Source organism: Neofelis nebulosa, chromosome 11, assembly GCF_028018385.1.
Source record: "Neofelis nebulosa isolate mNeoNeb1 chromosome 11, mNeoNeb1.pri, whole genome shotgun sequence".
NCBI classification, from domain to species: domain Eukaryota; kingdom Metazoa; phylum Chordata; class Mammalia; order Carnivora; family Felidae; genus Neofelis; species Neofelis nebulosa.
Genome location: NC_080792.1, coordinates 64,248,974 through 64,262,297, shown reverse-complemented (window position 1 = coordinate 64,262,297; position 13,324 = coordinate 64,248,974). Strand labels below are relative to the sequence as shown.

General features: G+C 36.4%; 1 protein-coding gene and 1 long non-coding RNA gene across 2 annotated transcripts in view; one reads left to right on the top strand and one right to left on the bottom strand.

Annotated features, from left to right (window-relative positions):
* ANKRD30B (ankyrin repeat domain 30B) overlaps positions 1-12,580 on the top strand; it is a 125,421-nt gene extending 112,841 nt beyond the window's left edge. Inside the window, 6 exon segments of the mRNA XM_058691616.1 lie at positions 2,711-3,040; positions 3,576-3,793; positions 5,037-5,112; positions 5,114-5,266; positions 10,856-10,901; positions 12,341-12,580. Coding sequence (XP_058547599.1) covers positions 2,711-3,040; positions 3,576-3,793; positions 5,037-5,112; positions 5,114-5,266; positions 10,856-10,901; positions 12,341-12,474 — 957 coding nt within the window. The 3' untranslated portion in view covers positions 12,475-12,580.
* Positions 6,295-9,010, bottom strand: LOC131490453 (uncharacterized). The gene is made up of 3 exons (XR_009251103.1): positions 8,329-9,010; positions 7,191-7,658; positions 6,295-6,993 (listed from the first exon to the last, which is right to left on the bottom strand). It is a non-coding gene; the product is annotated as an uncharacterized LOC131490453 (long non-coding RNA).
* Positions 12,581-13,324: the final 744 nt, after the last annotated feature.

The following is a 13,324-nucleotide window of genomic DNA, read 5'->3' as shown; positions in this document are numbered from 1 at the left end:
AGCAAAGCGACCCTCCCAAATCCTTTTGAGATCAGCTTTTCACTTCAGGTTTCCTGTGAAGCTCTTATATGACAATGCCTTTAAAATTCGTCTACTCTTGGGTCTCCTGGCTGGCTCAGTTGGTAGAGCATGTGACACTTGATCTCTGGGTGCTGAGTTTAAGCCCCATGTCGGGTGTGGAACCTAATTAAAAAAAAAAATCTTATACTCTTAACATCCCTAAAGAAATTGGAGGCATACTTTAAATCTTTCTGTTTTCCTGGTAGCACCCTGGATTTTCTCATAACCCAAAAACCATTTCTTCATGTTAGCATTATTTGACAGTTCCACATGTAGAGAGGCTGTAAATGAGAAACAGATACTTGAACCCAGTAAGTCCTGGTTCCTTTCAGTTGCATAGTCTTTCTTTAGTTTCTCTTTCCTATCCGTTTTACTTTCAGGTATTTTGTAGCATGACTTCCCTTTCCTCCAGTGTCATTTCCTTCACTTGCTTAGAAACCCTTGCTGTCAGCCTCTTCACAGGCCATCAGGCTTCCACTAAGAGTCTCGTGGAGGGGCGCCTGGGTGGCGCAGTCGGTTAAGCGTCCGACTTCAGCCAGGTCACGATCTCGCGGTCTGTGAGTTTGAGCCCCGCGTCAGGATCTGGGCTGATGGCTCGGAGCCTGGAGCCTGTTTCCGATTCTATGTCTCCCTCTCTCTCTGACCCTCCCCCATTCATGCTCTGTCTCTCTCTGTCCCAAAAATTAAAAAAAAAAGTCTCGTGGAGGCCCTTTTTGGGTCTCACTCTTATGCTTTTCTACATCTTTCCAGGTTCCACCTACCTCCTGGTTCAAAGGAAGTTTAGTTTTAGGTTTTTTTCAATAGCAGCACACCGTTTTTAGTATCAGTATCTGTGGTAGTAATTTACTGCTTCATAATAAGCCACCTCAAAGCCTAGTAGTTCAAAACAGCATTTATCTTGTTCGCCAATCTTTAGTTTAGGCAAAGCAGAGTAGGGCAACTCATTTCTTCTTCATTTGGCATCAGCTGGCATAACTGGAAGCTGGAGACTAGAATCATCTAAAGGCTTGTTCATGCACGTGTTTGGCTGTTGAGGCTGGCCTTTGGCTAGGACGTTGGCTAGTCTCAGCTGGAGTATCTACATGAAGACTCACTAGGTAGCCTGGGATTCCTCACAACGTGGTGGCTGGGTTCTAAGGGTGAGCTTCCCTAGAGAAAGAAAGTCAGATGGAAGCTGTATCACATTTTCCAAGCTGGCCTTAAAAATTCTGCATATTCTGTTCTGCATATTCTGTTCACTAGAAACCAGTTACTGAAGCCAGCATATATTTAAGGGGCGGGATTTTCACAGAAGTATCAACAAATTTATAAAATGACCACATCCACTCACCTTGTCTTACCAATCATATATAATGGATGGAAGACCTTCCCAACTCAGCATCACTGAAACTCCAGCCAGTTTTGTTGTTGTGGTTGTTGTTGTTATTGTTTAGTATGATCTCTTATTTTCTAGAAAGTAACAAAGGATTACAAGACAACAGTATTGAATTAAAATTTTTTTTGCCTCAAAAAAATATGTGGATTATCCAATTAAAGTTTTATACTGGGAGATGTGATTTCTTAACCTGGAGAATCATTTCTCCTGGGAATGCAGTGTGTAACGCCCAAAGTTCAAGAGACCCCAAAAATGAACCACCAGAGTCCAGAGTCAAAGCCAAGTGGCAAGGGTCATTTTTATTGCAGGTTCGAACCCGGTCCTCTGCGCACTCGTTGCCAGTGACGCCAAGAGGCCCCGAGTGAGGTTTTTACAGCCCTTTTATAGACAGGTACAAACAAGTCATGGAGAAATTAGGAATTTTCCACAGTTACAGGGCCGTAATTGGTTGATATTTAAATTTGAACACTTAGCAGAATTTGATTGGTTCCCGCCTTTAGGTCTAACCACAAGTGGGGGTACGGGTATCTTAATGATTGGTCAGGAATACGTGGGCGCACCAAGCAATTGTACAGAAGCGGAACAAGCTGGTTAGACTGGTTAGGTTTTAGTTTCCCCTAACTCAAGCTCTGTACAGAAGCGGAACAAACTGGTTAAGTTTCAGTTCGCCTAGGCCTCTCAAGTTCAAATTAGCATTAAAACATTTGCAGCTCCGAAAAAGGCCGTGGCATTAGAATCATTACTTATAGATTCATGAATTAGAGTCTTATTTTCAGAGTCTTATCTTGGGACGTATTTTTGGACTCGGGCATACATAAGTCAATATGATATTGCTAAAACTTCTTTAAAAATTATGGGGTGTTAAGATGGGGGAAGGGCTAAGAGACTTCCTCCTAAGAGGGGACTTATTTTCTGAAAGAAAGATATGAAAGAATGATAGAAAAATAAAAGTATAGAATCAAGTGCAAATGTCGTGTAGTAAAGACAACGATAGCAAAGATCTATTTCAGTAACACCTGATGGCTTTAACTTTGCTCTTGATTTTCTGAGTTGTTTAAGGTTCCACATTCTAAGACAGGTAACATTTTATTGCAAATGAGTTTATTTAAAATTTTGAGTGCCTGGCTGGCTCAGTTACTCTTGATCTTGAGATTGTGAGTTCAAGCCTCACACTGGGCTTAGAGATTACTTAAAATCTGAAAAAAAAAATTGATAGTAGTTTTGAGTTAGACTCTTTTCACTCCACTTCCAAACTATAGTGTTTTATTCATGCAGGCTGATGTCCTTACAACAGAACTGGAAACTACATCTTCAAAATGTCTACACCTGGATGCAAAAAATCAAATTCTTCAACAAGAGTTATTATCAATGAAAGCTTTCAAAGAAGAACGTGAAAAACTAGAGAGCAATAACAAGAAGTTACAACAAGAAGTAGTAAAATTGAAACAATTTATGGAAATGAATATGGTAGAACGCAGTCAAGTGGGAGTATAAATGGGAGTATACAGTATAAATGTATACAGTATACAGTATAAATGGGAGACTGAAGAAAGAGCACGACTGGACATAGCAGAAAAATTACACGAAGTCAACCTGTTTTTACAGGTTAATTGATTGATCTGTAATGTGCTTTCATTCATTTCACTGCAAATTACATCTTGGATAGATGTATTGTATGGGTTTCCTCTACTTGCTTTATGGTAATTTGTAGATTTCTGGAGGCATTTGTTCCTCCCTTTAAAGATTTCAGTTTTCATCATTGATCCTACTAAATCGAGAGGATAAGAAAAAATGATGATTTAAACAACTAGTCTCACTATTAAGAGGAAAAGAAAAATTATGATTTAAAAATTGCACTGTACTTGGATTATTCTTAAGTTTATTGTTGACTTTTAAAATTTTGTCATTGATTCTATTACTTGAATTATCAGATTGCGTGAATACTAATACAAGAATGATTGAACTTTAATTTTATAAATCATTTAATTCAGTTGACATTGATGATAAATATTTTACACTTGAGCTTTTTTTTTTCATTTAAAATTGCTCTCTGAATCATTGACTCAGAACTAAAGGAAACAGGTATAATTAATTATTCAGATTATAGCTATTTTAAACCTATCCCGTTAATTTGCTTTAGGCACAAGCAGCAGCTCAAGAAAACTTGGACCAGTTAAGAGAAAATGCTCATGCTTCAACGAGAAGTCAAATGGAACTTAGAATTAAAGATCTGGAATCTCAGATCTCTACAATGAAGACGTCTCAAGAAGATTCTACTAAAACAGAGTTGGAAACCTACAGGCAACTCTACCTAGAAGAATTAAAAGTTAGAAAGTCCTTGAGAAATAAGCTGAACAGGTAAGCCAAAACAGAATCATAGACAAGAAATTTAGCTTATGAATTTACCTCTAAAGCATAATTTCTGTGGAGCCAAGTTCATGAGATGAGTAGGAAGTGAAAGCCAACTATATCGTGTAATTTTAGAAAATGATGTTTCTAAATGAACTTACCTTTGAAATGTTAGTCCAGGACAGTTTGCATCCCTCCTCTTCTTTTTGGTTTTACAGGACCTCTTCTCCCACCCACCCCTGCACCCCCTGCCCTGTATATTTTCCAATGATCGGATCTGCTAGTCTTTAAGTGCATTGTTTGAAGCTTTCTCATTTAGAAGCATATTATTATAAAATTGCTTGTCAGAAGTACCCTAAATAGAAATGTCGATGAGTTCAGTTTTGGAAGATGACATCCTTAACCTAAAAGGTCAAATACTACTACTACTCATCCTGGCAGCTTGGTACATTTATTCTCTTGATTGTGAACTTTGGTATTATTACTAGAGTGGGCCTTGAGACAAACTATCCTTTATGGTTTTTCTACTTTACATAATGGCACACATACGAAATTCGGAAAGACTCACACAGGGCTGAAGGGGAGTATAGTTCCCAAAGTGGCTAAAAAGAGCACCGTGGTGGGAGGGAGGTATGTGGAAGGCTGAAGACAGAAAGGGCAGATTCTGCCTCCAGTGCCTTGGTGACTGTTATAAGCTAATTGCCTCTGTAGCTGTTTTAGTTCTTTCTGATCACACGTCTGCCATCTACTATCTCCCCTAGAGCTTGTTGGTCTCACTGATTCCTCGTTGTCAAATGCTCAGTTTCTTTGAGATAGTAAGTGAAATGTACAAGAGTGGTGAAAGCAAACGCTTGAAAATGTCTTTGAGGGATGGTTTATTTTTATATCTGTAAACAGGCTTACTAAATATAAGTATGTATATATACTGGCATCCTGATGGATCCTGTCAGTACAGCCATTCCAGAAGACAGCAAGTATTATTCGTTAAGCCCTGTACATCACTGATAGCCACTTCTCTCCCTTCCCTAATTTGAATTGTTAGTTAGAGATCCCCCTGGAAACATAAATATTTCTTCAGAACAATTTTAAAAGTATAATTTTAGATAGTAGGTGTGCTCTGTCACATGTTCAGTGTTAAAACACTGTTCAATGGCAAATGCTATTTACTATTTTGGAAACTTAAAAAGATGTAAGTCATTTAGGAATGATTTAGGGAAAAAGAAAATGTATTTGTGTTTTTTAATCTTCGCAGGACTAACGAGAGACTGTCAGAGAGCAATACAAAACTTCTTGCGGAGAGACAGCAGCATCAAACTTTACTCAGGACTCTTAACTATGAGCCCAGGCCTGGAATCACCTTATTGTGGACATTTTGAAAATAATTCAGTGCTCAATGGAAACCTTACTCCAAGAGGAAACTTAGTGATTCCTACCTTAAACCCACGGCCGTCCCATGACTACTGGGAGACTTCCTTGTGGAAGGTTAGTTATATTATCTGTTTTACTTTGGGTTTCAGATATCTGATATAATTGTTGCTTTTAATTTGGTGAAATTCTGAGTTGTTTAAGTAACTAATACATACGAAGTAAAAGTCATAATTATCTGTGCTAAGAAAGAACTGAGGTAAATTTTATTTCCAAGAGATACTTATTTTTATTTTATTTTAGCGAGAGAATGAGTGAGTGCATGCAGGGGAGGGGCAAAAGGAGAGGGAGAAAGATAATCCCAAGCAGGTTTCATGCTCAGCACAGAGCCCAATGTGGGGCTCAGTCTCAAAACCATGAGATCATGACCTGAATCAAAATCAAGATTTGGACACTGAAAACAACTGAGCCACCGAGGTGCGCCACAAGAGACACCTTGTATTAACTGTATTCAATAGATATAACCAAACTGACCCATGTTAAGTTTCTTGAAAAGCTTTCATTTAAATTTGATTTTAGAAAGTAAATGTTATTGCCTGCTGACCACAGGTACACTTAGATGCTTGAACTTATTTTCAGTTGGCAGTGGTTCATAAACATTTGAAGGTTTTGCTATCATCCAGTTTTTGCACCCCTGTATGTCAGTGAATGATCGTCCTCCAAACACTTAACTACATATGAATGTTTACTATTTAAAAGAATCCAAGGGGGAGCCTGGGTGGCTCAGTCATTTCAGCGTCTAACTCTTGATCTCAGCTCAGGTTTTGATCTCAGGGTCATGAGTTCAAGTCCTGCATTGGGTTCTACACTGAGCATGGAGGCTACTTTAAAAAAAAAAAAAAGAATCCACGGTAAGTCCTTTTTATGAATTAAATCAAGTTGTAACACTAAAAAGGTTAATTTCTCTTTTAAATTAAATTTTTGCTATTTTCTAACATGAGAATGCATCTTTAATTGCTTTCTTACTTATGGCACTCTTTTCTTTTTCCTTTTTTTTTGACTTATAGCACCTTTGTTTCAATTTTTATAAAATATCTTGCTGAGCAATTGTAGAGCATTTTATAAATAGCTAAATCAAGCAAATATTTGAATTTTTAAAATGAAGCTTTTATTTCTTCAAATGAGTTCTTTGCCCCTTTCTCTTTTCTTTTTCTGGAACCCCTTGAATGCAAGTATTATTACACTGGATGTTGTCCCACAGGTACTTTAACCCAGCCTCATTTTTAAAGTTCTTTTTTCCTTTTGTTTTCCAGCTTGGATGATTTCTACTACCCTGTCTTGCAAATTGTTGATCTGTTCTTCTGCATCTTTCTACCTGCTGCTGATTCCCTCTAGTGTATTTGTCATTTCTGTTATTGTATCCTTCAGCTCTGATTGGTTCTTTTTTATATTTTCTATCTCTTTGTTGATGTTATCACTGGATCCATTCATTCTCCTCCCAAGTTCACTGAGCATCTTTATGACCTTTCCCTTGAACTCTTTATGAGGTACATCACCTATCTCTGTTTCACTTAGTTTTTTTTTTTCGTAGGTTTTGTCATGTTCTTTCATTTGGAAGGTATTCCTCTGTGTCCTCAGTTTGTCTGACTTTCTATGTTTGTTTCTAAAATGGTTTCTTTCAATTTTTTCTCTCTTTTGAGTGGGCATTGCTTTTGAACGATGTACATTGGTTATGAAGCCAAGGAAGAAGAGATTGTTTCTGTAAGTGTTGTCTAGTCCTTTTTCTTGGTGGAGCTGTGACAGGTGACACTGGGTAGGCGACAAGTAACACTGCTCTTCTCTTTCTAAATTCAGAACACAGGAGACAGGGAGATGGAGAGAAACTTAGTAGCTTTATTACTAATACACACTAACAAATTGGAGGATATGATTTAGGTTATGTTAGCCACATTGGGCTTCCTCCCAAACTGGGCACTTCCCCACACAGTTGTAAATTGAGGAAACAAATGCTTGACACCCACCCTAGGGGCAGGGTGCTTACCACAGAGCTGAGAGCAGACCCAAATTCATGTTACTGTGGGCAGGCACATCTTTTCAAAGAGGAGATTCAGAAACACATAAGCACTGCTTAGCTCCTTCTCCCAAATTCACCCGTTAGGTAAGTCTCCCTTCCCGTCGGGAGGGAGAGAGAGATAAGTCCACATGTGAGAAGTGAAGGTTCACCTATTATTTCTGACTGGATTTAAATTATAAATAAAGTGAATTGTGTCTTTTGTACATACCAACTAATGATGAGAGGTTAGACAGAAGCATGCTAGATGGGAAAGAGAAATCTGTGTTGGGTTTTAAATTTTGCTATAAATAACCACACCATGGGTTCACTCATTTGTTGATTGATTTTGATAAACCAAATTTTCTTTGGAAGAAATAAATCATTCTTTCAGGAAGAATTTCCTCAGTTTCAGCTTGCTTGCTTCACCTAAAGATTTTCTCTCTCAAGTTCTCTGTCCTGTGGTTTAAAAGTGCTTAAAAATTGACTGCTACTAAAAGGAGTTAACATAATCTCTGTTCCTTTATTTTTATTCATGACTTTAAAATTTGTAATTTAGTTAGAGAGCTACTATTGTGTGCCTCATACCTAAACATTATTGAGCCACATGACAAAGTTTTATGTATTCATTTTCTCTGAGTTATACTTAAAATAAACGTATTTTTCCTGACTATGAGGAAGTAACTGGCATAGAACTCTAGGCTTGATAAGACCAGAAGTGTATTCCTGATCTGCATCTAGTTGGTTTCATGACCACAGGCAAAGTACACTCTCTCTGAGCCCTTTTTGTCTATTACGCAAAATTCGGGATTTTGACTAAATTAGTGACTTTTATACCTTCAAAATAATTTTTTTTCAAAGAATAGAACATAATTTTTTTTTTGCATTAAACTGTATTGTGTAAAACAGAGAGAAGTAGAGCTGTCTAACTAAAGGAGAGATGGAGACTATGGCTGTGACTTCCTTGTCCCTCAATCCTGCGGTGTCTCCAACCGAACCTTAGATTTCTAAGGGCCATATTTGAATTCTAACAGTTAATGAGAAAATCCTTCTAATTAAAAATTCTTTAAAAATGTTCTTTGAATTAAAATTTGCTGATATATAGTTTTTCTGTGTATAATTTTCTCACCCTCTTATATTTCTGATAAATGGAAAGGTATACATAAAAGTACACATGTGTCCTTATTCATGGACTTGAAAACTATTTTCACCATCGAAACACAGTTTTTACCTAGAAATAAGCATAAAGGTCACAGAGGTACCTATTTAGGAAAAGAACTTTTGGGGAAAAGATGCAACATTACCTTGATAGTTCCTTAAGTCATGTCATGTAAAAAACGTGGTTTATATTTTATATCGTATTTATTAATGGTAATATAAAATTGTTTGAATAAAGCCTTCCCCCATCATCTGGTATTGAGTTATTAATTTTATAAGTCTGGTATAGTAATGTTGTCCCATTCATTTTATAAGGCCTGAATATAATGCTATTGTCAAAGATGTTATGGTTCCTCAAAAACTTAAAAATAGATATTCATTAATTCCACTACTGCATATTTACCCAAAGAAAATGAAAACACTAATTTGAAAAGTTGTGTGCATCCCTACGTTTATTGAAACATTGTTTGCAATAACCAAAATATGGAAGCAACCTAAGTGTCCATCGATAGATGAATGGATAAAGAAGATGTGTAATATGTATACAATGAAATATACCTCAGCTATCAAAAAGAATGAGATCTTGCCATTTGTGACAACATTGATAGACCTAGAGGGTATTATGCTAGGTGAAATAAATCGGAGAAAGACAAATAAATACCATCGATTTTACTTACATGTGGAATATAAAAAAAACAAACAAGTCAACGAACAGAATCATAACTACAGAGGACACACTGGTGGTTGGTAGAGGGGAGGTGGGTAGAGTGTAAGGACAAAATAGGTGAAGAGGAGGAAGAGGTATAAATTCCAGTTATAAAATAGATAAGTCATAGGAATGAAGAATACAGCATATGAAATATCGTCAATAATAGTGTATTAATGTTGTATGGTGACAGAGGGTAACTACACGTACGGTAGTGAGCATAGCATAGTGTCTACAACTGTCCAATCTGAATTTGTATACTGAAACTAGTGTAACATTGTCAACTATACTTCAATTAAAAAAAGGTATTAGGGAAAACAGTCTCTGAAAATATTGGGAAACATGTCAGCCAAAACATTTGTCCTCACACCTAAATTTGTAAAGACATTGGAATCCTTATCACCAGTGTTGATTATGTTCAGTACACTATTTTGGAGCCCATTTGGGGCATTCAGGGAGAGGCTACCTTGTGTAAGAAAGATCTAAATAAGAACATTCTAGATAGGAACAGTTGTAATATACAGTTGACCCTTGACCAACATGGTTTCGAACTGTGCGGGTCTACTTTACTTACACATGGATTATTTTTGGATACTGTATAGTACTGTAAGTGTATTTCCTCTTCCTTCTGTTTTTCTCAATGTCATTTTTGTGCCTGGCTTATTCTACTGTACAAAACATGTACGGATCGACTGTTTATGTTACCGGTAAGGCTTCCGGTCAACAGTAGGCTATTAGTAATTAAGTTTTGGGGGGATGAAAAATTATATGCAGGTTTTTGACTGTACCCCAACCCCTGTGTTATTCAAGGGTCACCTGTAGTTGGAAATATTCGTACACATTTCATAAGTAAGTAGATAACCATAACTTTAATAAGTCAAGTGTTTCCAAACTTGGTCCTAATTTGGACAAAGGAAACAAAGTTACAATTGAAAATTGTATACTGTTTTCCTTATCTCTAATTGAGAAAGTTATAAATCAGATGCTAAGTTTGAAAACTGTTGTAACCCTCTATTTTTCCTTTCTTCAAAGAGATTTTCTGAAATCTTTGTGTGCATATGAAAAGAAATAAGTGTTTTAGTCATAATACAGATAGCAAAATATTATTACTCAATTTTTTGCCAGTAGAATTTCCACATGACAGCATGACAGTCCCACTTTCTTCATTTTATATGTATTTAAGAGTCAGTCCTGAAAAATTAATAGCAAAAGCATTCCTTCAAATTTTGTTTTTCTAAAAGTGAAAGAATGGAAAGCCCATTTTAAGGAACAATTCATTAAGGTAAAAAACTGATTCAACTTTCATAAATGGCAGGGTTTCTAATCATTTCCAAGTAATAATTCAGTATACAATATGATTCTTGTTTAAACTTTTTTGTACCAGTAAGATCAAACATCACCTTTCAGAGATTATACACATTCAATAGGTCAATATTAATTGTGCTTTTTCTCAGATTCACTTAAATAGCATTATATATGTATATATAATATACACATATTATATATACGTATATACACACACACACACACACACACTCACACACACATATATATATACACACATATATACGTGTGTGTGTGTGTATGTATGTATCTGTTCTCAATTATCTAAAACTAACATAAAATAGGTAGGAATTTATTTTATTCATGTGATTGTCTATGTAAGCAATCCCTAACTTTGGTTTAATCTCTACAAGTATTGTTTCAAGACCACATGTCGTAAGCTATATATAATTCGTACAATGTCTTTTGTTTACCTTACACATTCTAAATAATATTTGACTTATTTCAGATGCAGCAGGAGTTGGAGAAAGGAGTAACCGGAGCACTAGAAGAAGGTATGTTTCCAAAAATGTATGAAGTTAGATATCATTGATTTCTGAAATAAACTATAAATAGTAAATGGCATCCCTTTCCATTGTTTGGATAATGGATACCGCATTCACATTTTTTTTTTTTGTACATATCTAATAAAAAACGTAAAAGCATGAGCATAATGAAGAACACACTTCTTCCTCATTTAGTCCTCATGTTTCATAGCTCTTTTAAAATCTCCCAAAAGTCTAGGGGCACCCAGGTGGCTCAGTCGGTTGGGCGACTGATTTCAGCTCAGGTGGGTTCAGACCCTACACAGGGCTCTGTGCTGAAAGCTCGGAGCCTGGAGCCTGCTTCAGATTCTGTGTCTCCCTCTCTCTGTGCCCCTGCCCGCTTGTGGTTTGCCTCTCTCTCAAAAATAAATAAACGTTAAAGAAGTTTTTTCAATCTCCCTAAGTCTATATATCTGTTATTATTTCTGGCGATAATCTTCCTTCACTGGTGCCATCCCTATGAAACTGTCAACCTGCACAAGTCTCAGAAAAGGTGTGCTTTATCAAATTGTTGTTTCCCCTAGTGATAGAAGACCCAAAAAGCCAAAGTCGTCTTAGTAATGCTTGGTTAAGTAATTAGAAGTCATATAGCTGTCACTTGACAGGTAACAGGTTTCAATCTTCACTCATTGACTTTGTCGTTGCTTTTGCCCTTGCGTAAAACTTCAAATTCCTTAGCATGGAATGAAAACAGCCAAATCAGTTTGCTTCTTGCCAGATTATTCAGCCTTGTCTCACTATTTGCCCTACTCTGCTGCTTTGCTCTAGCACCTTCTCAAACTAAACTACTCATAATTGCACAAGTGTTCTTCCTCACATCTAGCTCTTTGTATGTGCTTCTTCCCTCTACCTAGCATACTATTTCCTTGTCCTTCAGGTGTCAGCTTACATATCACCTTCACCAAAAAGCAGACAATATTGATGCAAAACTGGGATGTCCCTTCTGTATGTTCCAGTAGTGCTGTGTTTTATACCTGTCACTTACATCTGTATATCAAGGAAGGTCCTGTTCAGAAATGTTTGGAAATGCCTGTTTGATTTTTCAGTTTATAGTTTATGATTGTTCAGGGTGGACTGTGTCCTCATCTTGTGATTTCACCTTGTAATGAAAAAACCAGAAACTCTGATATTTATCCACAATAGCAATTAATTCAGTGTGCAACCCTGAGCAAAATATATTAAATACTAATCTTGGGTTTCATATTGCCGTTGTACGTAGTTATTTTTCAATTTTCTTAACACCTTTTCATAAAGGCCCCAACTTTCTTTTTTTCTTTCCTTTCCTTTCCTTTCCTTTCCTTTCCTTTCCTTTCCTTTCCTTTCCTTTCCTTTCCTTTCCTTATTTTTTTAAGGACTTGTAGTGAAAAGTATTTTGGAGAAAGAAGATAATTCTTTCTTTTCCTTTTCAGCTGCTACCGAAGTTGAACGAGGATCCTGTAGAACTCCTTTAGTATCTACTGATGATTCAATTCTAAATCAAGATCCAGAACGGAAAGCGTCACGAGAATATGTACAGATTTTGAACAAAAATTATATGATTTGAAAAATAAATAGAAAAAATTTACTGGATGCTTACAAAACATTTTCATTGTTTCCCAATTGAACACACTATATGGCAAAATCTTGATTAAAGGAAAATGTTTTTGTGTTATATGTGTGTAATGAAAATCTGTATAATATTTTAAACTATGCTTCTTGGCATCTCATTAACTTTTAAGCACATTTTGTATGTGGAAACCAGCACTAGAGGGTTTGACATACATCAGACTGTTCCACTCCCTGCTGTTTGAACAGCACCCAAACAACGAAGTTGTCATTAATACTTCAGTAGTGTTCATGGATGGCTTTTTTGTATTTTCAAATTTTTATCACTATATGTGGGCCTAAAGATTTAGACATTAGTTTGATGTATTCCTGCTATGGCTATTGCCAATGTTTGTACATATTACAATTTTTTATAGTGCCATAAAACCTATTTATAATTTTACTTGTCAACACTGATTCATAGCTCTTTCCACATAGAGAAGTAAGATTTGCCTAAGGCTTTTCACCTTTTCATTTATTTATTTAGTTAGTTAGTTTTGATTTGCTTTTTGGAAACAAAGTTAGAGAAAAGAAAAAACAGAGAAACAAACAAAAAAAGAACTTCCCCCCCCCTCCCCGCCCCAAAGCCATTTGCAAGTAAATTGCTAATGGGATGCCTGATTCCTGTAGCATTTAAATCCTACAAGTCAGTACATTCCACATAACTACCATACAACCTTCACAATCAGAACATTAACTCTAATACACTTGTCCCTTGAACAATGGGGTTAAGGGCTCTGACCCCTGCCCCCCACAGTCAAAAAGCCATGAACAACTTTTGACCCCCAAAGACTTAACCACTGCTACTA